Below are 24566 nucleotides of genomic sequence, written 5' to 3' on the forward strand. Positions count from 1 at the left end.
CTAATATGCTGCAAAAGTATAGGTGAATGGGGCAGTAGGTGCAGGGGTGAAGAGGAGGATGGGAGAGGGAGCCGTGCTGCACTGCATGTATGTGTGTGTGTGCTATTAGGGGTCCTGCTGAGTTACTAGTGGACTTGAACTTCTGTGTTTCTTCTGTGTTCTGGTGTGCTTCTGGAATGTGAGTCCAGGAGCTGAACTTGGAGAGATGTGAGGAGTCTCTGAGTCTGTCAAGGGGAATGACTTTAAGCCTGATTTGTTTTTAGTGTTTACTTATTAATTCAACAAATCTGACTGCTTTAACATTAATTAAAAATAATGGATGCAATAATGCATTTTTTTCTGCAGGACAACTGGAATTCCACACACTTTATCCACAAGTGCCCTATACATTTAAACTGGGAAATGGACATAATGTTAAGTGTTTGTAAAGGCAGGGCCTCCTTCCTTTCACCCACCGGAACAAGTCCAGTTGCCATTCATGGTGAAAAGTAAATATGGCTGCTATCCTCCCCAATGCTAGATTCCTCCCCTGCTCTTGTGAGGAGCCTTTTATATGAAAGAGGTGATGACCCATGAAACCTGAGATTGTGTATGTAGTTGGAGATGTTTGAGGTTTGTCGCTGTCTCCCATTCACATGCCTCAGATGGTCTGTAACCAGTGCTGTCTGACCTTGGCCATTCCCCCAGAAATGTCTCTGAATCTGAAGTTAACCCCCTCTCTGTTGGTTCCAGAGCCCCCTTTAAAAGCAATGCAATGTTTATTGGGAGATTGTGCGCTATGGATGTGAGCAGAACAAACAGTGCAGGGTGGTTATCAAGAGGAAAATAACCATGCTCTGTGTGATTGAGTAATGTCAGTGTAGATTTTCAGCTGTCTGGCTCTATATTTAAAGGTGATGGCTTACTGTCATGGAAAACAGTTGGACAGCAGGAAAAAATCACAATGGCGTTTTCTCTTTGGGCCCTTGCCTTTTTTTTCTGTACCCCTTTGTGGTACAGTGACATTTGCCCCTTAAAGTTGACATAATTCCAATGTACATAGTGTTTATTTAATTTGTACAATGTAGCTTTTACATACCATTATAACATACCAACGGTTAGGGTTAGTAACAGTATTTACTTAAATAAGTACCTAAAATGAAAAGCCTTGATTAATTCATTGCTTAAGCACACTTTTTACTGTATACTAAGTGCTAAGAGGGTCTTAGCTTAATTATCTTAGCAAGCCCAGCTGAATAATGACTTTCTGTTCTGTTCTGTGAAAGTTGTAGACACGTCAGACACAGTATAGAAATAAAAATATTCCTAATTCACTATTTCATAAGATCTGTGTAGAGAACAAACACTTCTTATCCATGCAGTGACCAGTCTGATGATGTATTGCCTGTTCTTTTGTGAGGTTTTGCTATCTGTAATGTGTGTGTGTGTGTCTAAACCGAGGGATTAACATATGGCAGCCCCTCTGGCTGGTCCTGCACTCAGAGGTGTGTGTGTGTGTGTGTGTGTGTGTGTGCATTGGGGAGAGGGGGAGCTACACTCGCTGCTCTCAAATATGACACTCCCTACCGCAGCTGTTGTTCACTATTTTGGTCGCAGGATCACCACAGCAATCCTCCAGACAAGGGGGCAGTTTTGACACCCAAGTGTGTGTGGTAGGGTGAACTGCTCTTAAATAAAGCATCACATACCTGCTGCCATGGCTGGGGGGTAAGCCACAGTATAGCAAGGGGACTTCCCTTCCAAATCTCACCCAAGGTTTTGGGCCTGGTGTCGTTAAATTCTTGTGGAATGGCTAAATGAATACAAATGAGCATTTGACACTATGATATATCCATACACAAAAAATTTAAATCTCCTTGTCATAAAATCACATTTTTTTTAATTATAACTTAACAGAAGCAATATCCAGAAAAAAATACAGTCACAAGAGTATTAATCAAAGCTTGAGGGGTTGTGTGTATCAAAACTTTTATCAACACATTCTCATTGTTTTCTCAATGATTGAAACAGTACAATCACATCCACAGTTCAAGGTTTTGACCGCATCAGTAACAAATTCATTTTGTGTAATAGAAGTTACATCAACTTTGTTATGGCATACAATCAGAGTTGACTGTTTAGAAAAATACCCAAACAAGTTCATTTATGGTGTGTAAAAATTGCTAGAAACATGACACATTTGTTTATTGGCACATAAATATTACCAAAAAGGGCAATTTACCTTTCAATAACAATATCCCATTGTGGAGGGCAAGTGGGGTACACTTAAACCAATAACCATGTACATATCCACAGAAGGATGTTGCACCCACAAAATTCCCACATAAAAAAACTTAAAAGCCTTCACCTTGAAGAAAAAAAAAAGAGTTCTACATTTGAAAAAAAAAACATTCTTGTTGCCATTTCCCCTTCTGGGTCACTCCTCTGGCCTTTCCCGTCCACTTTCACATACTGCGGCAGTCAGAGCAACCCTCTGTAAAATACGCCACCTTGCTGTTACTGCCCCTGAAATCCTCCTCTACTGCCTCCATGTCAAACAACAGCACATCCTCTCGCCTGTCAGCGCCAAAAAAATAACCTGATTATATATTATGCAAACAAACGTCTCAAATCAAGTAACTTCAGAGGCTTTAGAGCGATTAATACAATACCTTTTTTTATGTCTAGCACTGAGCTAAATATAACTCTATAGAATATATAAAATATATATGTATATTATTCTGTCCCTGGTGCAAAAATAATGAGTTTACTCATACTCTTTTAAATTAAAATCAAATAAAATCCAAATCCCTTGTGATCTACCAACAAAAAAGACCAATGAAACATTAAATAATGACGGTATATATATAAATACAAATAAATAAATTCTTCTAATGATGAAAATTGTCTGTTAAGACAAAACAAAAATGAAATGACTTCTGTTATTTATTTTTCTGAGGTAAACACTGACAATGGTTCATGATGTTAATATTAAGGCATCTGTCTCTGCATATTCTAGTCTCTCAGAACCATGAGTTCTACCTGAATGTATTCAGTACAGCATTCTCAAGCATTTTGGGATGATGGGCATACACAACCCCAGAGCTTGGGTCATAAAAGGTGTGTGGGTAACTTTCAGTGATTAAAGAATTAAAGGTGCAAATTCAAATGCAACAGGTCATTCCCCAAACCAAGATACACTACAGAAACAAATCCATGCATTATACCCTAGTGTTATATTACAAGAGCAAACTAGATCAAGTATTATTTTTTTTAGACATGATGTTACGTTACTTCTTACACCCATGTCAAAAAGTTTTAAAACCAAACCACACTTTTTTTTATTTCAGATGCTGGTATAAATGAGTTATTCACCAATTCATAACATCAATAATAATAATTCAAAGAAGTAATTTCTACAACACTAAATGTACTTGGAAACATTGTAATATTTCTCTTCAGTAAACAATGTCCTGTCTATTGGCTAGTGTTAATTGTGTAAAGATTATATTCATATTATATTTAGTTAGGATTAAAAAATTAAACAAATAAAACAAAACAAAAACAACATGATTGTAAAGTTGTTGCTCACAACTGAATATGAACAGAAGTAAAAAAAAAAAAAAAAAACCTTAAGAAACGGACACAATACAGAAACCGTCCATGCATGGCCATATCATGAGTGGCCCTCCCAGAGCGTGAGCGGAGGGAGATGTTGGACAAGGCTGTCCATTAGCAGGTAATGAAATAAGACTGGTGAGTGACCCTTATTTTACCAAATATGCCTAGTGTCTTCAACTCTGGGGCGAGGAGGACACTGTCACACACACACACACACACACACACACACACACACACACACACAGACACAGACACAAACATACACACGCACAAACACACACACACACACACACACACACACAGACACAGACACACACACACACACACATTCTGCCACCAAGGAATGGCAGTAAGCTCTGCTCACACACACACACACACACACACACACACACACACACACACACACACACACACACACACACACACACACACCCTGGCAGTTCAAGCGTCGCACATCTCCCTCCGCAAACGTCAGATGGCAAAATAGTAAGGCAGCTGTTAGCTTCTGTCATCTAAAAGTGCATCTCCGAACATATCCAGTTAAGCCCCTTCCCCGCCCCCACCCCCTTCTCAAACCGCCACTGTAGTGGCCATGCACTTGACGGGGTTCTGGCTTGGATCAGCAGAATTCTCCTTTTTTTTATTTATTTTTTATTCATTGATGATTATTCTTTAATTTTTTCTTTTTTTTAATTATTATTTTTCATTTTGGGGCTCTCCCCAGCATCTGCTTGCTTCAGTTCTCACGGGCATCAAGGAAAACAAATCAAAACCAGAGGAACTGATGGGAAAACCTCTGGCCCCAACAGCTCCAGGTGTCTTCTCTCTCCCTTCCTCTGTCTCTCTTTCTCTCACTCTCTCTTTTCCTCCTCTCTGTTTCGCTCTAAGTCCAGTCGTCCAGTCCTTTGCCTGAGTCTGAGTCTGCCTGCTGCCATTTTGTTTTTAAGGCTGTCGACGTAATGCAGAGAAATAGGGGCCTATGCCACTAGTTTTCATGAGGTCACTGAAGGAGTCAAAACAGTTAGAGGGGTTAAAGTCACTATGTTGAATCACAGGCATATCTTATTAAAGAGTATTGCAGTAACTGCTGTAATGATACACATTACACAAAGCTTCCATGCTCAGTGTCTTACCTGTTTGATCTTCTGTCAAGTGAGGAAATGGACGAAAATAATAGCTAGACCGATATTAATAAGCATCACAAGGATGACCAGAATTGAGTTAGGACCCTGTGAAATAAAGAAACATATCAGTTAACTCATTATCATTCTCATACCCTCCTTCTCACAAGAGACTCATAGCCCCCCCTACATGTGAAGGCTATCAGTGAAAGTGTATGAGGAAGACAACCAAGTCGATGTGGGCAACGCTTGGCCTACTTACGGATTCTTGTTCAGCAATGTCGGTGGTAATCTCCATGCTGGCTTTCTTGCTTTCTGATAGACTCTTTGGCCTCAAGGACTCCTGCTTCTTGAGTTTTGGCTCAGGTTTGCTCTCTTTGACAAGCGTGGGTTTAGGGGTAGGTGCTCTGTATTGCTTTGCAGGGGGTGGTGCTTTCTCTAGCTCCACATGGGTCTCCACGATCTCCATCTCATCCTCTGAAGGGTCTCGTGGGATCATCACATCGGCCTTGACTTTGTAACCGTGGTACTCCGAGAGCAGCTCGCCATTGCCGGGACTGGAGTAGGTGTTGGCGACCGGCAATGGCAACTTGGCAGGCTTGGGTGGCGGAACCACTTCCTGCCTGGTTTCCTGTTTTAGTGATATCTTGGAGGCGGCCTTTGTGATGCCCGTGACAATGCTCTCCGGAGCGGGCGACTTATTGTCTTGTTTTCGGCTGAAAAAGGGCTTCTTTTTGACGGGGGGCGGGGAGGGGGGAGGCGTGGGCCCCGGGCTCTGAGTGGGGGTGTGGGTGGGGGTCGTCCCTTTGCGGTAGAAGTGCGGGCTTTCTGACTTCTCCTTCTTCACCTCTGGGACTTCTTTAATGTCCAGTGGCTCATTAAACCTCTGTTTGATGTAGTCGGGGCCTTGAAACGTAGAGAGAAACAGACAACAATACTGACATGTATGATGCGCCTAGAGACAATTGTATTGTTATGGCACTATATAAATAAAATTGAATTGAATTGAATGTGCTATCAATTCACTGTTAGAAAAAAAAGTGAATCAAATCTTGACAGTAACAATAATGTATTGAGCATTTCTTGCACCAACTGACATCAATGAAACACTGGAAAAACACAAGAGTTGTCGTCCGTATTATTCCACCATTTCCACCATTGGATGCTAAAAATGTCCCTCAGCTGGTTTTACCATTTCAGCATGAGGTTCCAGGCATTCCCTGCATTCTCTTGACCACCACTAACGCTAAAGCGCTCCCCCAGCTGACCCACACACACCTCCAAGAACACTGAAACCCTGAGTCGAGCCATTTCGCCTTTAGCAACCATGAGCGCCATAAATCTGTCTGTATATCAGCGCTCCCGTGCTCTTGCTCCTATAGTGTAACGTGCTGTGTCAAAGTGCAGTTCAACATCACATCCCTTCAAAACAACTCGTTAAAAGGGGGTGGGATTTCAGATGCAGACTGTGAGCCCATAGCAGTAGTCTAGCAAGACTGTCTTTCATTGAACAAGAACCCTGGAGAACTCATATTGACAGGTCAAGAACCCTGGAGAATTCGTTTGGACAATAAGCATGTCTCCAGTATTATGTCAGCTCATCAGACTGTAGAGCGTCCAGGACCCTACTGAAATGTGTTATACTTAGCACAGATTCCTGAGCAGGCTTCACTAACCAAAGTCCGTCTTCATTGGCATTGGCAGGTATTAGAATCAAACGTGCAGACATCAGTGTCTCCTCAGTAAGCTGTTAATGGTCACAGAGAACTGGTCAGATAATCTGGGATCTGAAGGAGACCTTAGATCCTCAGAGGTAAAGGACAGCGCCTAGATTCATTCTAGAGGGCATAATTCCGTCAGGGTTGGAGTGGTTTGCAGTTCAAAGGTGTGCCCTGGTTTTAACCCTGAGAGGCACGAATCCTGTGTTTCATTTAGATTAATTCTTGTGATGAAGTTTTAGAATATTTCGAAGCCCTGTTGATTAAAGATTATAGATTCTCTAGTGCTGCCTCCATTTCTGTTAAATTCACATATAAAGTATAAACTTTATATTTATATTCTTCCTAAAAAGTAACCCCTTCTGAGAAGGGGGGTATTGTTGTACATGGGCCAGGAACAGGACAGGTTTTAGAGGAGTTTAGAGCCTCGGGGTGTTATCCAAAAACCATTGCTGGTCAAGTACCAAAGGTTTAGCATGGACTTAAGCAGTATATCTATTCAGGAGCACCTGGGATCATTCAGAAAATACAGAGCACGATATCATGATTACATTTACATTTAGTCATTTAGCAGACGCTTTTATCCAAAGCAACTTACATATGTGCAACTTACAATGTATACATATTTTACATTCACACTGATGGCACACTGCACATCAGGAGCAATTAGGGGTTCAGTGTCTTGCTCAAGGACGCTTCGACAGGGAATCGAACTAGCAACCTTCTGCTTACTAAACGACTTATTTACCTCCTGTACCACTGTCGCCCCAATAGTGATGTCATGAAGCAGGCTGATCAGTGTATATGAGTCTATGTGTGTGTGTGCTTTGTATTTGTACGGTGTGTGTTTGCGTTAGCGTTTGTGTGTGTGTGTAATTTTGTGTGTATGTGAGGGGGGGGTGGGTCTGTGTGTAAATAGGCATGCATGTCATCGTGTGAGGTTGTCTATATAGAAAGGCATGTTTAAGAGGAGGATTGCAAATATAGCTAGCTCGTTAGACACTCACACATTTTATTTAAGGAATAAGCTTGTATATTTTGCTTAATTTTCTATCATTTGCAGCTCTCGTCTGTTAGAATGTTACAAAAAAATTGTTCTGGGAAGTACAGTTTTTTTTGCTAGCTTCACTCCTTCTCCACTAAATCACAGAATAAACTGAAGAGTGTATACTGTCATGGACCTTAATCAATGCATAAGTTATGATAATCATATTCTTCTTATTCAGACCTCATTTAAATTCACAGCTGCTCTACTTTCCTTTGGCTGAAAAAAAAAAGAAAAAAGGGAGACATTCGACCCAGACACAAAGAGAAGGACACAAAGGCGGGATTAATCAGAGGGAGGGGTGTAAACATCAGTGGTAATACGGGAGCCGAGACTGTGAGTGTGTGTGTTTGTGTGAGCAAGTATGCCTGTGTGTGTTTGCAGGGTGCGGAGATGTGTGTACCTGGCTGATGGAAGTTGGGAGACAGCTCTCGAGCCACTGCCCGGGCGATGTCTCCATCCTGGCTGGCCGACAAAGCAGACTGGTCAGCAACCTCTGCCTTGGCCCTGGCGTGTGCCGTCCTGAATGAAGGAGAGAAACAGAGAGAGAGAGATGGAGAGATGAGGGGGAGAGTGAGGGAGGGAGAGTAAGACAAGGGATGGCACTGCCAGATACAGACAGAGGGAGGCTTGAGCATGAGATAAGCTGATCCACAGATTCTCTCTGTGGATTCAAAAACAATAGCTAGACACCAAAAGGTTGGGGTTGGTGAGTCCTGCAGAAAAAGTGAAGTCTTTTTTTTTTAGCAAAGGGTATTATCCTAAAGTGACTTACTCATTTATTTATTATTTTAAAGCTAGCAAAAGATTGAGAGGGACTGGGTAGAGATGAAGACACTGAGAGAGAAGGAAGGGAACATATGCATGGATCTCAGACATGTCCATTTAAATGTCATTCTAATTTTAGTCCTTTCTAACATTTCATCCCTTCAGTATGACCTCTTTTGTGGTTATTCATGTCAATCCACGCAGACTCGCCCTTCTGGACTATTTCAGAAAAACGAATCACTTCTATTAAACAACTTTGAGTATACTGCTTCATGTGCTGAGTGAACCATAAAAAACTCCACCAATACACCAAAGCCTTATCTGTCTCACAAAGATCATCAAGTCTGTAAGGAATAACAAGTATATCCTACCTAGGGATGGGTATCGTTTGGTTTTTATCCGATACCGGTACATAACCGATACTTTTAAAATGATACCGGTGCCTAAACGGTGCCGGAACCGATACTTTTATAAAAAAAAAAAAAATTACGATTGACGACATTTAAGAAAGGCTTTTTTTATTGCCAAATATATGAACTGTTTAAAGTAGATTATATATATAATTAAATACAAAACACTTTTTAACTTAAAACTTAAATAATATATGAACTGTTAACAAAAGTTTAGACTACACTTAAATGAATACAAATAAATACAAAACACACACACATACTCTGTACACACACTACAGCTTCAATACTTCAGCAATTCTTTTGTAGAAATATCAGCATATTTGCCTTCTCCGGCAAAATGCGACACCTTTCCTGACTAATCGCATGACCTGCACAGGAGAAAACCCTCTCCGATGCTGTCGATGAGGCCTGTACACACAGATATGTATCTGAAAGTACACAATTAGGGATGGGTATCGTTTGGGTTTTTTCCGATACTGGTGCTAAACCGATACTTTTAAAACGATACCGGTGCCTAAATGGTGCCTGAACCGCTACTTTTGTTTTTAAAGCACAAAGCGACGATTGACGACATTAAAGAAAGGCTTTTTTTATTGCCAAGGCAATTTTTTTTCTTCAAATTGAACAATATATGAACTGTTTAAAGTATATTATAAATATAAATACATACAAAACACTTGGCTTCCAACTACAGCTTCAAACTTTTTAACTTCAAACTATGAACATTATATTAACTGTAAACAACAGTTTATAGTATACTTAAATAAATATAAATAAATACAAAAAACAGCTTCAAACTTCTTTTGCAAAAATATGAGCATATTGGTCTTTGGAGTCAAAAATGTATTATTTTGTTTGCATTTATTTCATGAAATTTCACCATTTTATGATTAGTTTATACCTATCTTTTCTATCTTGTTTATAGTTACTCTTGTTACTTGAACACACTGAGTACTAGAAAATGTGTACTGCCCCTTTAAGAGACTACCGTTGGTAGTTTAGCTGTCATCTCCGTATATTTTTCAGTCTTCGGTTGCTGATCTGCCGTTGACTCTTGCCTTCTCTCCCCTCTTTTCACGCAATTATTTTGTTGCATTTGCTGCACGTCGCGATGTTTGAATCTTTTTGTGCTAAATACAGCCACACTTTTGACCGTTTACCTTTCGGTATTTTCTCTGTTAAAAGGTTGATGGCTAGTTTTGTTTGTGCTTGCCTGCTCTTCACTGTCATATCAGAACCGGTTCCAATACAACCGGTACCTACCCGGACAGAAATGCAAAGCAGATTTCGGTGCTTCATTTCGGCATTTATCAGATAAGACTGTTGCTATGAAAACACCAATGAGCGTGAGCGACACAGGACAAAGTTGACATTGGGAGCTGGGGCAGTTTTACATGTGCCCCACAGAATCTGCCTAGCGACCGTGTTCAATTGGCTCATGCACCGAAATGAAGCACCGAAATCTGCGTTGCATTTCGGTCCGGGTAGGTACCGGTTGTATTGGAACCGGTTCCATATTGGTACCGGTTCTCGGTACCCAACCCTAATCCTACCCCGAGAACATGAGAAACATGACAAAGCAGCTGCTGTGACTCCCAACCATGTGGACACTATAATCTTCTAAGTGATAATCTTATCAAGCTATTACAAAGGAAAGATCCACACCCTGGCATCACTCAAGATACCTGGGGTCAGGAAGCAAACAGAGCTGAGGGTATCAGCCATAGACATATAACATCTATAGATATCTATATATGTCTATGGTATCAGCCACCAATTGTAGAATAGGAATGGGGGTAGGCCATTAAGAACCATCTCAGGCAAAGGGTCGGATAAACTACATTTCTCATACAGAGCAACATGAAGGTTCTTGTTGTCAAGATGCCTTTAAAGCTCTGCGAGTTTTTGTCCTAGAGTCATAAAAAAACAACCCCCAGAAACCTTTAATCTTCTACATATATGCCCATTGTGCATCAATGTTTTTAGTTAGAGGAAATATACAAAAACATCAAGGCCTGTCAGACTTTTTAAGGTAGTCTGAGTACCCAGAGGGTTAAGAGGTATCGGCTGGTATATTCATGTGCTTCATCATTGCATTTTACTGCAACAAAGACAGCTTCAATCAATCACAGGTTTCATCCTTTTTTTCTGACAATGGCAAGCCACCCAGTGTGTGATTTTTTTTTAAGAAGGGAAGGTGAGTATTCTACTAACCTACTGCTTTGTTTTAGGAAATTCACATGTTTAAAACCTTGGAAGGTCCTTTAAGGAAATGGATTTTTTTCTTGACTTTCCTCGGTAATGAGCCGAGGGTGTGCGTGTCCTAGGCCACCTAGGCCAACATAGATTCTAAAGCAATTGATTAATTGAGTAAACGTTTCTAATGTAATGGAAACTTAAGGAGAAGCAGAGAGGTTTCTAGAGTAACTAGTAAGAGGCTTTGGGAGCCAGGGGACCCAGTTTCATATGCATCATATGCTATTGTAGGACATACAGATTTTACATTTAGATCCTACAGTGGTGGAGTGGCAACACAACAAGATCCTGCATTCAAGTGTGTATTGATTGCCCATAGCCCACAATCTATGTGTCACGCATTCAAGTGCGTATTGATTGCCCATAGACCACCATCTATGTGTCACACATTCAAGTGTGTGTTGATTGCCCATAGCCCACCATCTATATGTCAAGCTCTTACTTTTACATGTTGACTGAGACTCGCCATGTATGACCAGTGTAAAAGAAAGGTGTGAGTTGTAAAAAGCCAGCTCATACTTGAGGACAGGAATGCTAGTCTAGTTCATTCAACACTATTGAATTCTATTCAATTCTGTAGTTCTCAACACAAAGGTAAAAGCTTCAGGAGAATCAATCCAGTGGGGGTTGTCATTTGCTATGCATGTGAAGAGGATGGTCACGTTGCGAGATGTTGCCAAGACACAGGGGGGAAATATCAAAGAATTGTCCGTCACGCATGTGGACAATTGCAAGGACTATTTCAGAAAAATGAATCACAAAGTCAGTACAAAGTCAAGACTTTGTTTGTTTTTCATGTTGAAAGAGTGAACACAAAGCCAGAAGATGTTACTCTTCACAGACAAAGAGAAAAAGCTACCAAGACCTGCTTTTAAAAGTACATAGTCTAGAGATGCAATTGGCACTGTTTGAAGAAAAAGACTGTAGCTCAGTCGCAAGCAGCTGATAAATTGAAATGACATATTATTTATAGTTGCAAATATTGACCAACCTGTGCACAATAAAAAAAGGGGAAAGATGTTTGTATTTATGAAAATATAATGCACTGTTTTGGAAATGTTTAGGTGAGTGTTTAAGGTTGTATGTTGAATATGTTCTTTGATATGTGTAAAGATTCTTGTTGGGCAAAAAGAAATTCTCATAGTTATCATTTCAGACACCAGATACCCATCTAATGCAAAGGTAGACCAGGTGTGTATGACTCACATGGCAGTGGACCTTGTGGGGCCTGAGTCCACCTGGGAGACCAGAAGGGTTCAGAGACCAGAGGTGTGGACGCAGACCACCGCAAACCAGTCCAGAGACCAACAATACAGGACCTAGATGGCCACCACAAAACAGGTCAGCAGACCAGAGATCCAAAAGGACCCGAGATTATCCAAGGACCAAACACCCACAAGCCCATCAATTCACCGTGAGAGTTTAAGTGCTGGAACTAAAGAGACCACAACCGATGAAGACAAAGACGAAAACATTGTCATCTGCACAATGTCTGAATGTGACATGAGATAAACTTACACACACACACACACACACACATACGAAGACACACACACACACACACACACAATGCCTGAATGTGACATGAGATACACTTACACAGACACACACACACACACACAGTGGCACCCCCACCTGTAGGTAAAAGACTGGCAGTTTTAAGGCATATTGAAGGCAGTAGTGAACTCGAAGCAGAATTGGTGGAGGTGAAATGTAATAAAAAAGTAAACAAAACAAGCTTAGTCATCACTGAGTTAGCATAAAGAGCTTTTCCACTGTGGAAAATCGCCTATAGTGATGCCCAGTCTGGACTTGGATGATGTGGAGCTTGGCTTACTCAAGCTGGTATGCAGGGAACTGATTCACATCTTCGATAATTAAGGGTTAGTTGTAGCAAAGACGCCTATTTATATCTATCTGGAAAAAATGCCGATATAGATAGATAAACATCTGGAAAAAGGCATCAATCCCAAACCTCTTCACAATATAATTAATAACTACACTCTACTGACAATGCCTGTCTCAACTGCTTTGGTGGAAAGGTCATTCAACTGCTTGAGATTTAAAAACATGAGGAACAGTATGACAGACATTGGCACTAATAACAGGATTGGTTCTAATGATTAGGCTTTTCATAAAGACTTTGAAATCGATAGCGAGTTTTGAGGGTGTTTGATGCGACAGGGGCCAGGACAGTCAATCTTTCATTGTAAGGTAGGCTGAGTTTAGTTATTTTAACGCCAGTGTGAAAAAACCAGGGTTGTATTACTGTCGGTGCACATAATGAGCTAGCAACCAAGAAACATATTTGCTTTAGTATTAGCTGATTGATGTTTACTCTTTCTTTCAAAATGTGTTTACAATCTGTGGATGCTAGCCTTCTGTCATTGGGTTCAGAGCTAGCAAGTTAGCTAGCTGGCATCTGAGTAATTTAAAATAGAAAGAATAAAACTGAAGTGGCTATTGCTATGGATTTCGTAGCGATAAAATTGGCATTATTCCTACGGCTTCCGTAGTGATAGCCACTAATAGTCTGCACCCCCTAGTGTCCAAGTGGGTGTTGGTGGTACAGCGGACAGCATGGCTGTCTTCCGTTCAGCCCACTTGCTTTACATTCCCGATCAATGCAGGATTTTTGTTTTGACAAAAGCTTCTGCTAATCACCTGACCTTTATCTTTACCAGGACCAAGCGCCACTACACCGACTAAAAAGCCGTAAAAGCCGACCATAAATTGGGCTTAAGCCACGTCATGGAGCTGCTCTCGGTACCGCTAGCACGCCTAGCATTCCCTCTGGGGCGTGCCTCATATGGCCCAATGGTCCCCACACTGACTTAGTGCCGCACTAGAATTTACCACAGTGGGGGAGGCAACTGTTCTCGCAATAACCCATACAGAAAGAAATCTATGGAAAATTAGTACAACTATGACAGACTATTAATATGCAAACTATTGGTATGGATTCTAAGTCCATTACTGTAGCTAGTGCCTTATAAAAAATGTATGGTTGAGTTTATTAACTCATTAAACTACCATCAAGTAGGCTAAGTTATATAATAAAATAATGTTCCAATCAACCGATTTCTTTTCAAACGTGGCTTATTTTGCAGTGCAGTCTTTGTCACACTGTCTGTGCTCTAGGCTCTCTCATTCACTTATGTTTACGTCAATAGATTAGCCTGGGTGCCAGCCGAATTTAGCCCCGCCCACAACATTTGAGGTCGGGAAGTTCGGTCTGTCATTGCTCCGTTGGGGCGAAACTATGCCCGAACAGAAGCTGTTCGGACCAATCAAATTGTCAGGGCGGGCTTTATACGATGATGGACAGATGATCAACAGTAACGTAATCAACCACGTCACCAAAGAGTGCTTGGGTTGAATTCGTTTTCAACAAACATGGCTGCCGCTGGAGAGCTGAGATGTGTAGATTCTGCCATCAAGTCTGTTTTAGAAGACATCGACAGCGCATTCATTTTGAAAGAGGAACAGAGAAACGCGATCAAGGCATTTGTCGATTGAAAAGATGTTTTTGCCGTCCTTCCTACGGGATTCGGTAACAGTTTAATTCATCAGCTGACCCTGGTCACATACTATGTTGCTCTGATTGGTTGTAGGTCTATCCAATTGAGCAAAGAGGCATTTTTTTTCCTGGTTCGGTTGAAACACGCCCCATAATCACAGACCAATGGAGCAGTATCAGACTCATATTCTGACTAGAATTATGAGTATGACAACGTCAGGCTATCAATAGATGGTTTCTCTACGCAGACCCGCTGAGTGTCTTGGTCAGGCCCGTGAATACTGTGATCTCCAAGACCCACTCATTAGAAGCCTAGTTCACTTAAGAGCCTAGGAGATATCTTAAACAGTATACATGGCTAGAATTTGACATGCTTGTTGGTCAGACCTACACTGCTGAATCTGGAGTATATTACACGTGTTTTTTTATTGCACTTTACTGGAATAAAGACAGATTGCTGCATCAATCACAAGAAATATTCTTTTTTCTTAAGTGAAGCTAAAAGCAACATCCAAGATAAAGTGTGTATCAATAAAATAATTTGCCACAGGAGCACTAAGCTTGCTTTTAAAGGATTACAGACTGTTTCCCTTGTGAAAAGCTTTGTGGGACAAGACAAACGGTTCTAATAAATGAAGTGAACTTAGAGATCAGTACAATCATTAAGGTTCCAACGCATTCATTTAATACAAGTGAAGCTAAAAGCAACTTTTTTCTTAAGTGAAGCTAAAAGCAACATCCAAGATAAAGTGTGTATCAATAAAATAATTTGCCACAGGAGCACTAAGCTTGCTTTTAAAGGATTACAGACTGTTTCCCTTGTGAAAAGCTTTGTGGGACAAGACAAACGGTTCTAATAAATGAAGTGAACTTAGAGATCAGTACAATCATTAAGGTTCCAACGCATTCATTTAATACAGCAGACAATCATGCACATGTCAACCCATATATCATCGAATGTATTCATATCATATATTCTATTATATAAACATATTCCTTTACACAAGACAATGCCAACAGTGTATGTTTTTGCATAAATGATATGGACGATGAAAGTATAGACTATCTTTGCTCATTAACAAGGCCACATGAACCATGGTATTGTTATGCTGATTACTTGCTATCTTGATCATTGCAATTACTACGCAACACTTGTCTCTGCTTTGTTTGGAAATGCCTGATGCCTTTATCTTGACTCAAGAGGAATTGCTCAGAAATCAATAGAGAGGTAGTCAAAGATAGAGATGTCAGCGACATTACTTATTTGATCATCCCCACCACCACCTTCATTCATTATTACCTAACCTGCTCCAGATCTCCTTCCTGCCAGTTCATTACATAAGATTCTCTTGCCCACACAAATGGAATATTACAGTCTATCTTCAGTGATAGACTGATAAGCAATACAGTGCAACAACTACTGTACTCAATCTATTCACATGTGATTTTGCTATCCGAGTATTATATATTTCAACTCACAAGAAGTCCTTCAAAGCCTGTTTTTTTTTATCACATTACATATGCTTGCATTATATAAGAGCCCAATAGTGAATGTGGTCAGAACTCCACTGGCGTCGCCAGGGACCATCTCCTTGGTGACAGAAGGAGCACTTGCAGATATTCTGAGGTTTTTAACTTGGCAGCCATCATCTCTCACACCCCACATCCACCCACTCGCTCCGACTATCTCACACAACAGCTTCGATAAAGATGTCAAGAGCCTCACATCCTCCCTTCAGCAGAGGAGCTGTTGCTGAAATTGCACACATTTCCCCTTGTGCTCTTTCTTGTCACATTCAATCCATATAGGCTAGTGGTGTGTTCTGCTACCTTTGCCCATCTGGTATGTTCCCTTTGTCCCACCTTAAGACCTCTCTAGTCCTAAAATGTAAAGTAGGACTCTGGTATCTGGTATCCCCCAAAGGTGACAAATACCAACTGAGTTATTATGGTTCTGAGAGGAATGATCTCTTAACTTTCACAAATAGAAGGTGCTTATATAGGGACGTTCTTCAAAGTTTATGACGAGAGTGACATGGCAGACCTTTAAAATACATTCTGCTGAGTCCCCTCTGTCAGCATGCAAAGCATCTAAAGGATGACAATTAACTCATCTCCACGACAAATATAAGACAGCGCAATATATCATTTCATTTTCATATCATTCATGATCATATGGGCTTACTGTGTGAAGTCTTTGGGAATACTCTAAACTGTTTATAAAAAAAAAAAAATGTGTGTAACACTTTAACATGCTTCAGTGGAACAAAATAAAATGATTTCAGTGCCTTTAAGCAAAGACTAGCACTGGTAGTATCAAAGAGAGATAAATAAAATAAATAATAAATACTATTCTGATTCTGATTCTGATTCTGATAGATAGATAACTAGCAGAGCCCTGGGCTCATCTGAAGAAATTCTGGAGAAGAATTTAAACACTGTATGCACATAATCACCAAAACTGTCAGTGCATGCAGATTGGCTAGGGGCACCAAATTATTTTGTTGTAGTTTATTAAATCATTATGACTCACTCGCACGAAGGGTGATGTGTGAAGCATGTTGAGAATATTTCAGCAGGTGATAATAACGCCTTAGAGGGGAAAAGATTCCTAAGGATCTCCATCCCAATATAATGCATTAGCCAACAGTCATCATATTCTATTTGCCCCTTAAACACACCAAGTATAGAGAAGGGTATTGGTATACACTTAATGAAGTATGAAAGTTAATAAGCAGTGGCTACGGTGAGATCTCTTACTCAACAGTCAGGATGTTTAACAGGCCGTAATGTAGGTTTCAAAGTATAAGGAAGCAAGTTGAGAATGTTGTTCCAAAACAGCAAAAAACATCATAAGGGTTAAGTATCATGTTGTACTATTATATTTCTCACTTTTTAATTAGTGTTATTTTCTTATTGGCAGTTTACAGTATTCCTTTTGACAATCAGCCCCCTTGCGTCTCTCCATTATACAGGTCATGCCAGTCATGGCTTGTTCAGTTTCATTTCTCAGGCCTACACACCTGTTCCTAGCTCTGCCATGAAATAGCCTAGACAGACATGTAGTCTGCAACCAGCTGCGTTATGATTGTACCAGTGCACTGAAGAAGAAGTTCTGAGTCATCTCAGTTGCAGGTTAAACAGACATAGAAGTAATCTCTCCCTCTGTTTCTTTCTCTCTCTCTCTTTCTGTCTCATACTCAATCTCTTTCTATAGAGTACTCAAGCAGATGACAGCAGTGGCACAGATACAGCCTACTGTATCAGCCGCCACTACTGGGCCATATTCCTGTCTTGCCTTATTTAGTCAGGCCTTGGTGCTGACATACTGGAGACAGAACCCCACGTGTGAGAACACAGTCGCCAGTACCAGGAACCGCTCTCTTCCCCTCTCACCTCTCTCTCTCTCTCTCTCTCTCTCTCTCTCTCTCTCTCTCTCTCTCTCCCAGGCCTCCAGTCAAGCGACAGGAGTCACTGACGCAAGCCAAAGCCCTCTCCAACTCTCTACACATTCCCCAGCCTCTCAGCCGCGCTTATCACTCCTCTCCATAACAAACTTCAAAGGCACAGCGAGATATTTCATTCATTATGCTGCTCTGGGACACATTACTATTTCATTAGCTATATGGGGTTGCGTAACGTCTCATTATTAAGAGTTTTCATTAAAATTCATACGCCTGGCAATCATCTATGTGTGAAACACATGTTAATCAGGTGTTTCTATTACAGAGCCCACACACTAACGAACGGGTGAGAGTGGCCTGACTTGGGCAGCATCAGGGATAAGGGAGGGTTAATGAGACTATTCAAGCTTGAGGTCTGAAAGCTCTAAAATAGGTCAAAGGTATAGTCTTCTGTCATACCTTCATGTTTAATTACACTGAAACTGGTTCTTCAAACCAACAATAATGCCTTTAGAAAACTGATTTAAAATAGGTCAACAAGCATGTGAAACAAGGACACAAGCTACAAAAGGCTTTTCTTGTTATCTTGTTCAACCTCTCACAGAACAAAGTAATTATTGCAAATTATTATAATTATTAAATTATGTATTAGGTTTGATATTAGTAGCGACGGACAGTCAATCAAAACGTTAATTGGACAAACGTCTTGCTACTCATCTAGCAGAGTGTGTTTATTTTCTTGAGGTGTGGAAGCATGTCTTCAGAAGACTCATCTTTCATAATGTTTAGCTGAGACAGGGTTCAGCCATGCCAAAACTGCAACGTGTTAGCATCAGTTAGCCACCTCACATGTCCTAACATGAACTTGAGCTATCATTTGGGGTCCGGTGACCAAATCATTGGGCCATCCATTCTAAAGGATGCATGAATGTTTTAATCATTACTGCATTAAGGCAAATTTAATCTTGGAAATAAACAAACAGTCAACTGTGATTTCACCAATCAATGGTTTAAGTATAGTCAGTTGTAGTATAGCAGATTTGTAGAACATTTATAGAAAATCTTGGGCTTTCAGCGCTAAAAGACAAAATATATTAAAATCCTAACACAATATTCTGAGCCTATTCCACCAAATACCCAGTGCGGAGCAATGATCAGCGTTGTCACCAAATATACAGCAACAATATATGAACTAAATAGAAAACATGAACATGTGCACCAACCAGCCAATGTGTAGTTACATAAGCTCTCTATCAGTGAGATGCTCACATAGAGATGTTCCCCCACAGATTTCACTCACACTATCGCTTTCTGGAGGAGACAAGATGCCCCTATGGGACTGCAGAGCTGAAGTTACCACAAAAACCACCCTCATTTGTTTTGGTTATAGTCTCTCTCTAAGGTCCCCATCCCACCAAAGTGTCACCCCCAGTCCATTCTTTTGGATCTGTATTGATTAGCTGGTCAGCATTAGAGAGTACTGGCTGCCGGGCATGTGACAGCCCCCATCCACTCCAGCTACACGGCACCGTCTCTGTGTAACATTAGTGCCTGCCAGCCTGGGTGTCTGACTATATCCTCCTCTTGCGTGACATGACAGGACAGCTTCCAGGGCCACACTCTAAACATGCTGAACTCAGCAACACTGCCCTCATGATAATTAAGACAATCTATGGGTTCATTTTTAGGGATCATGTCACCGCCGCAGTTTGTGATCTTCTACCGTGAGAAACCTGACCCGCAAAATGCTATAAAGCCCCACAATTTACAGTACGCGGAGCCCTCACGCAATATAAGGGTGTATTTTGGTAGAGGAGTTGGCAGGCGTGAGATCTACAAGATGGAGAATTTAGACCGTAATTCTGTGCATGGTCTGTGACACATGTGTTTGGTACATGTATGACTGTGTGTTCACATGGCTTTGAGTATGTGTGTGTGTGTGTGTGTGTGTGTGTGTGTGTGTGTGTGAGCAAATTTTACCTTGAGGTGGCTATTTCCACTTTAGTCCTGGCAATGGCGGCTGCACGGACAGCTCCCTCCACAGCGCGGTCAACCTTCTGCCTCGTCTTGGTGTTTTTCAGTTGAATGAGCTGCTTCTTGATGCCCCGCACCAGAACGTTATTTTTGTACTTCCCTTCCTCCTTGGTGCCGTCGGGGAATATCGTGCACCCGTAGCCGTGGCGCTTGTTGTTCGTCCACTCCCCCTCGTACTTCATGCCGTTGGTGCGCTCACTGACACCAAAGCCGTTGCGCTTGTCGTTCTTCCACTCACCCATGTAGGCCTCGGTGGTGGTGGCGTCCACGTTGTCCTCGGCCGGCAGGTATTCGTCGGGCATGTCGCCGTCGCCGAAGCTGATGGTGGAGTTGGCGTCGCTGGAGCTGATGCGGCTCATGGTGGCGTCGCTGCGCGCCGAGCTGCGCTTGCTGGAGATGGACGAGCGCGAGTCGGACTTGCGCAGCTGCTTCAGGCTGCCGAAGAGCGAGCCGCGGCGGAACAGGCCCTTCTTCTTGCTGGAGCCCAGCTCGCTGTCGCTGTGGAAGTTGAGCACGAAGCCGCCACGCGTGCCCGCCGGGCTGTCCGACAGGTGGTCGTGGAGCACGGAGCCGTTGCTCTGCTCGCTGCGCAACGAGGCCAGGGACGTGCGCAGCGGCGAGCGGATCACCGTGGCCATGCCGTAGGGGACGCTCTGCCGCACGCCATAGCCGTGGCGCATGCCGCCCATCCACTGGCCCTGGAACGTGCCTGCAGTGATCACAAAACACGGACATTAGTAAGAGGTTACTGAGAGGCCTGGCCTGGCGACGATGCTCCAATTCAATTTTAAATTCAAGGCTATTCAAAAGGTTACTTGAATTCATGAGGTTAAAAGTCATTATTTTGTTCTCAGTGGGCCCAGAAAGTGAGGTCTGAAAACAAGACCCCTTTTTTTTCTCCCCCATCATATCAACAACCGTGGCCGCATGGAAAAGTGTTAAAAGCAAGTGTATTAACCTGACCTACACACTACCCAATGGTGTATGCTTCTGTAAGAAATTATTTTCTATATAAGTGGGTATGCAGCCCAAACATGATGGAAACAAGCAGCATAGTACTCTTAAGCTTTCATAGCTTAAGACAAATGGATTAGAGCTCTTTCAGATTCATCAGATTATAACTTGAACATCGACAATCCAATAAACTGTGTACTGCTGAATGACTGCTTTGTTTTCTCTCAGAGAGGAAATGACATGGGGATGTCTATTTATACCCTCTACTCTTTAACACTGCACCTCTGGGGAATCCTACTTGTTGAAATGTTTCATAGCAGACCATTAATGTCAATACACTGCTTACACTTGATTCACTGGTTCTGCTCCGGTAAATAATAGAGCTCATCTTTTCTATTTCTGTCTCTTTCAGGCCTCTGCTATTTCCAGATTCTGCCACTGACCCTAACGCCCAACATGTGTCTTCCATCTTTATATTACTGCACACAAGTGTTTGTAGGAAATACAGTTCATTAAATGATCACATGGCAGTGGGGAGCAATTAAAAAGACTCAAAACTAGCAGATCTCTCTCTCTCTCTCCCTCTATCTATCTTTTTACTGTTCCACCTGTCATTCTTTCTATATATCTACATCTATGTGTCTGTCTCGGTCTCACATTTTTGCACAGCGTGGTTTGTCTGTAAGTGTTTCAGGTCTAATTGTCTTCAGGAGCTTTTACTGCCTATTGTGATGATAAATCACATATCCTCACACCTCATGTATAAAGAGTGTCAGAGACATATCTTCGCAGTGACTGACAGAGGTACCTGCAGGAGTAGCTCTTATCAGAGCATGTGAGAGAGACAGTGCGAAAGAGAGTGAGAGAAAAATGGAGAGAAATTGGCACGATCCGTGGGTATGTGTCTAATTTATGAAACAGTCACACACAGAGGGTTTCTGGCACTCAGCTGTCCTGCCAGTTGGCTTGAGGTCCTGCCAGAGGAATTAAAAAGAAATACGACACGTTGTGAACTATTGGTGTACAACTAGTGAACAAAACCCCAGTCTCCAGGTTACTCTGGAGACTTCTGCACCTGCTCAAAGCCATGAAGTCAGCAACTCTGTTTATGACTGCTTTTATCTTAAAGAGAACTTACCCTGGGTTTTATGAGAAAAAGGTTGATGTTCTCCTTATCCACTAAGAGACCACTGACTCAGTTTATGTATGGCTTATCGCGCTTCCATGCCTGACTAAAACTGGCATAAGGAACAGATTAAAACAGTGGTTCTGATTCCTGGGAAACAACCTTAAAAACCACCCTTGTGTGAATTTTAATAATCCATTTGTGTCATAGCTATATGCATGTTTTATTTATTATTTGTACCTTCCTATTTATTGTAGGGGCAATGATACCCACATGTGTAACCCAAGCCTCCTCATGACGAAAAAGTGACGAGGTGTGCGGCTCTCCACCCTATTTCTCACCAGCCAGTCTGCCCAGCCTGACAGCTCCGGCAATGGAGGGAAAACTATTTTAAAACATGGAAGTCATTTGAGATATTGTAACATTTGTTGCAGTAACTCTAATCCATTAACCCATCTATACAATTTTTAAAGTTATAATTCCAGGGAAGGTTTGCTCGAACAGGTTTGCTTCTCTGAACAAATCTAACACCTTAAAACCACTTGATTTTTCTTTGGGTGACTGTCAGAGTTCTGGTTACAGTTAAAGCCCATGATTTGATGTGGATTGGTAAACTATTACAATAATTCCATAGACATTCCAGCAACTGATATGAAACAGGTGTACCAGACACAGAAACCAAACATTATCGTTGGCTTCTGTATATATCCGTCCAGTAGGCTCTTCCCACGTCATGTCCAAACGTGTCTGAAATAACTGCCCCTGCTCTTAACTGAGTGTGGGAATGTCACACAAACGCTTTGATTGACGTAAAAAAAAAATACATTTAGGCAAACTGTAGCAACATGTCTGCCTATAGTACACACCAGTTTTCCCATAGTGAAACAGAGATCAATACTGCTCTTCATGTTGGTGCTGGTTAAAAAGGGCTTTGATTTGAAGTGTTGCAGATGCTTCTATTATTAGCCATGACCTCTATGAGAGCCCAATGCTGACCAGTCCTATCTCGAGCTATGTAGCCTATCAATACTGCTCAGCGCAGGACCATTCACTTATGTTTCTGTGTCATCATGCATTTACTATATCAGTTTTCTGTCAGTTTAAAGGAACATAAATTGTATTTGCCAGATTGTTGCTGTGCATAAGATCATTTTAAAGAGCAGTTAGTCTGAAGGTACAATACTGATAGGTGAGGGTTGGGCTCTCATAGGTAGCCTAACTTTTTAACAATGTTACATTTTAATTAAAAAAGATTACATGCATTCTTTGTATTTCATGAAACTTTAATAAACACTGTTAAGGCTACACCAATCTGTGAAGTGAATCATGAGAAGTAACTACTTACCACCATCACCATAGGTCTCAACCCCATATCCATCTTGCAGACCATTACTCCATGTGCCCTCATATCTAGCAGGTGTATTGAGGCTTTGTCGGACCCCATATCGCCCCTTAAATCCGTGAGCCCACTCTCCACGATAGAGCCACCTCCCTTTCGACTCAACGCCGAGCCCGTGGCGTTTCCCTTGCGCCCAGTAGCCCTGATACGTATTTCCACTTGGCCAGGTGTACACGCCAACTACCTCGAAGCCGTTAGACCAGGACCCGGAGTATTCGCCCTGGCCCTTGGGGCCCGTGCAGATACCGTGTCCGTGGGCTTTTCCATCCTCCCAACCACCGCAATATGTGCCGCCATCGTCGAAGTCAAACCGTCCGCCCGTCATTCAGATGGGGTTCGAAAAATTAAAACTCGTTGCAGAAGCTTGATGGTGTATTATCTGTCGCTTTGTCCAGGATCAAAGTAGACGAGAGACGAGAGACCCGCTAGAAAAGAAACCTGGAAAACAACGCTGCGTGGGGATGTCGTCTCATGGGGAGATGGGTGATTGCGTGCATTGGTGTGGATGTTGGCGGTGAGTGAGAGGGAGGATAGCGCACAGGCGCCGGAGCTGCACGCTGTCACTGTCGCTGTTTCAGGCTTGTTTTATGACTCTCTCCCCCCTGTTCACTACACAGGGAGGGAGACAGGGGAGAAGTCCAAAGCCGGGAAAGAGACGGCTAATTGCTGACGTCAGTACTATAGCGCCGCCCGGCCTCTCTTCGGGGTTATTTGAGGAGTAATTCAGATATGCTCCGATTACCTGAAAATGTGTTATATGCAATGAAGCACTTTCCGTGCTAAAAAAAAATGAGAACAAAGGCTGATTGATGTTCAGTCAATTTGTATTTAAAACTATCTAGCCCAGTTTTATGTCTATGAATAGCACCTACTCAGGGCCTGGGATATCTGGTTTTGTCAAGGTTTCATTATCTATAGCAATAAGTTATACACTTTACGCAGCAGTACAGTAGCCAGGTAGTCTAGGATAGTAGCCTAGTTGGTGGGCCAAAAAGCTCCCCTGTATGCTAGGTCTTCACTGTAGACTTAGCATACCACTGATATAACCTACCTATAATCTACAGTGTTTATTATGCCATGTTTTCGTCAAATATGGTTCTAATAAAGATAGATTATAGTGCCCGAGTTAATATTTACAGTTAGTCGTACTGACTGCAGACTACAGTCAGGACTAGACCTACTTACTCGTGAAATGTAGGCGATATGTA

The 24566-nt window shown here is 41.8% G+C and overlaps 1 protein-coding gene across 2 annotated transcripts; it reads right to left on the bottom strand.

Annotated features, from left to right (window-relative positions):
- Positions 1-1862: 1862 nt before the first annotated feature.
- Positions 1863-24002, bottom strand: jph1b (junctophilin 1b). 2 transcript variants are annotated; one of them, XM_031563115.2, is made up of 6 exons: positions 23305-24002; positions 19826-20588; positions 7888-8006; positions 4984-5627; positions 4734-4829; positions 1863-2556 (listed from the first exon to the last, which is right to left on the bottom strand). In XM_031563115.2, the coding sequence occupies exons 1-5, from the start codon at positions 23681-23683 to the stop codon at positions 4749-4751; spliced, it is 1986 nt and encodes a 661-aa protein (XP_031418975.1). In that variant the 5' UTR covers positions 23684-24002; the 3' UTR covers positions 1863-2556; positions 4734-4748. The 2 variants fall into 2 exon arrangements, with proteins under 2 accessions (XP_031418975.1, XP_012683427.1); XM_012827973.3 differs by lacking the exon at positions 1863-2556 and adding an exon at positions 4255-4603 and having other exon boundaries at positions 23305-23994.
- Between the last annotated feature and the right edge of the window lie 564 nt (positions 24003-24566).

Source organism: Clupea harengus, chromosome 25 (assembly GCF_900700415.2).
Source record: "Clupea harengus chromosome 25, Ch_v2.0.2, whole genome shotgun sequence".
NCBI lineage: Eukaryota > Metazoa > Chordata > Actinopteri > Clupeiformes > Clupeidae > Clupea > Clupea harengus.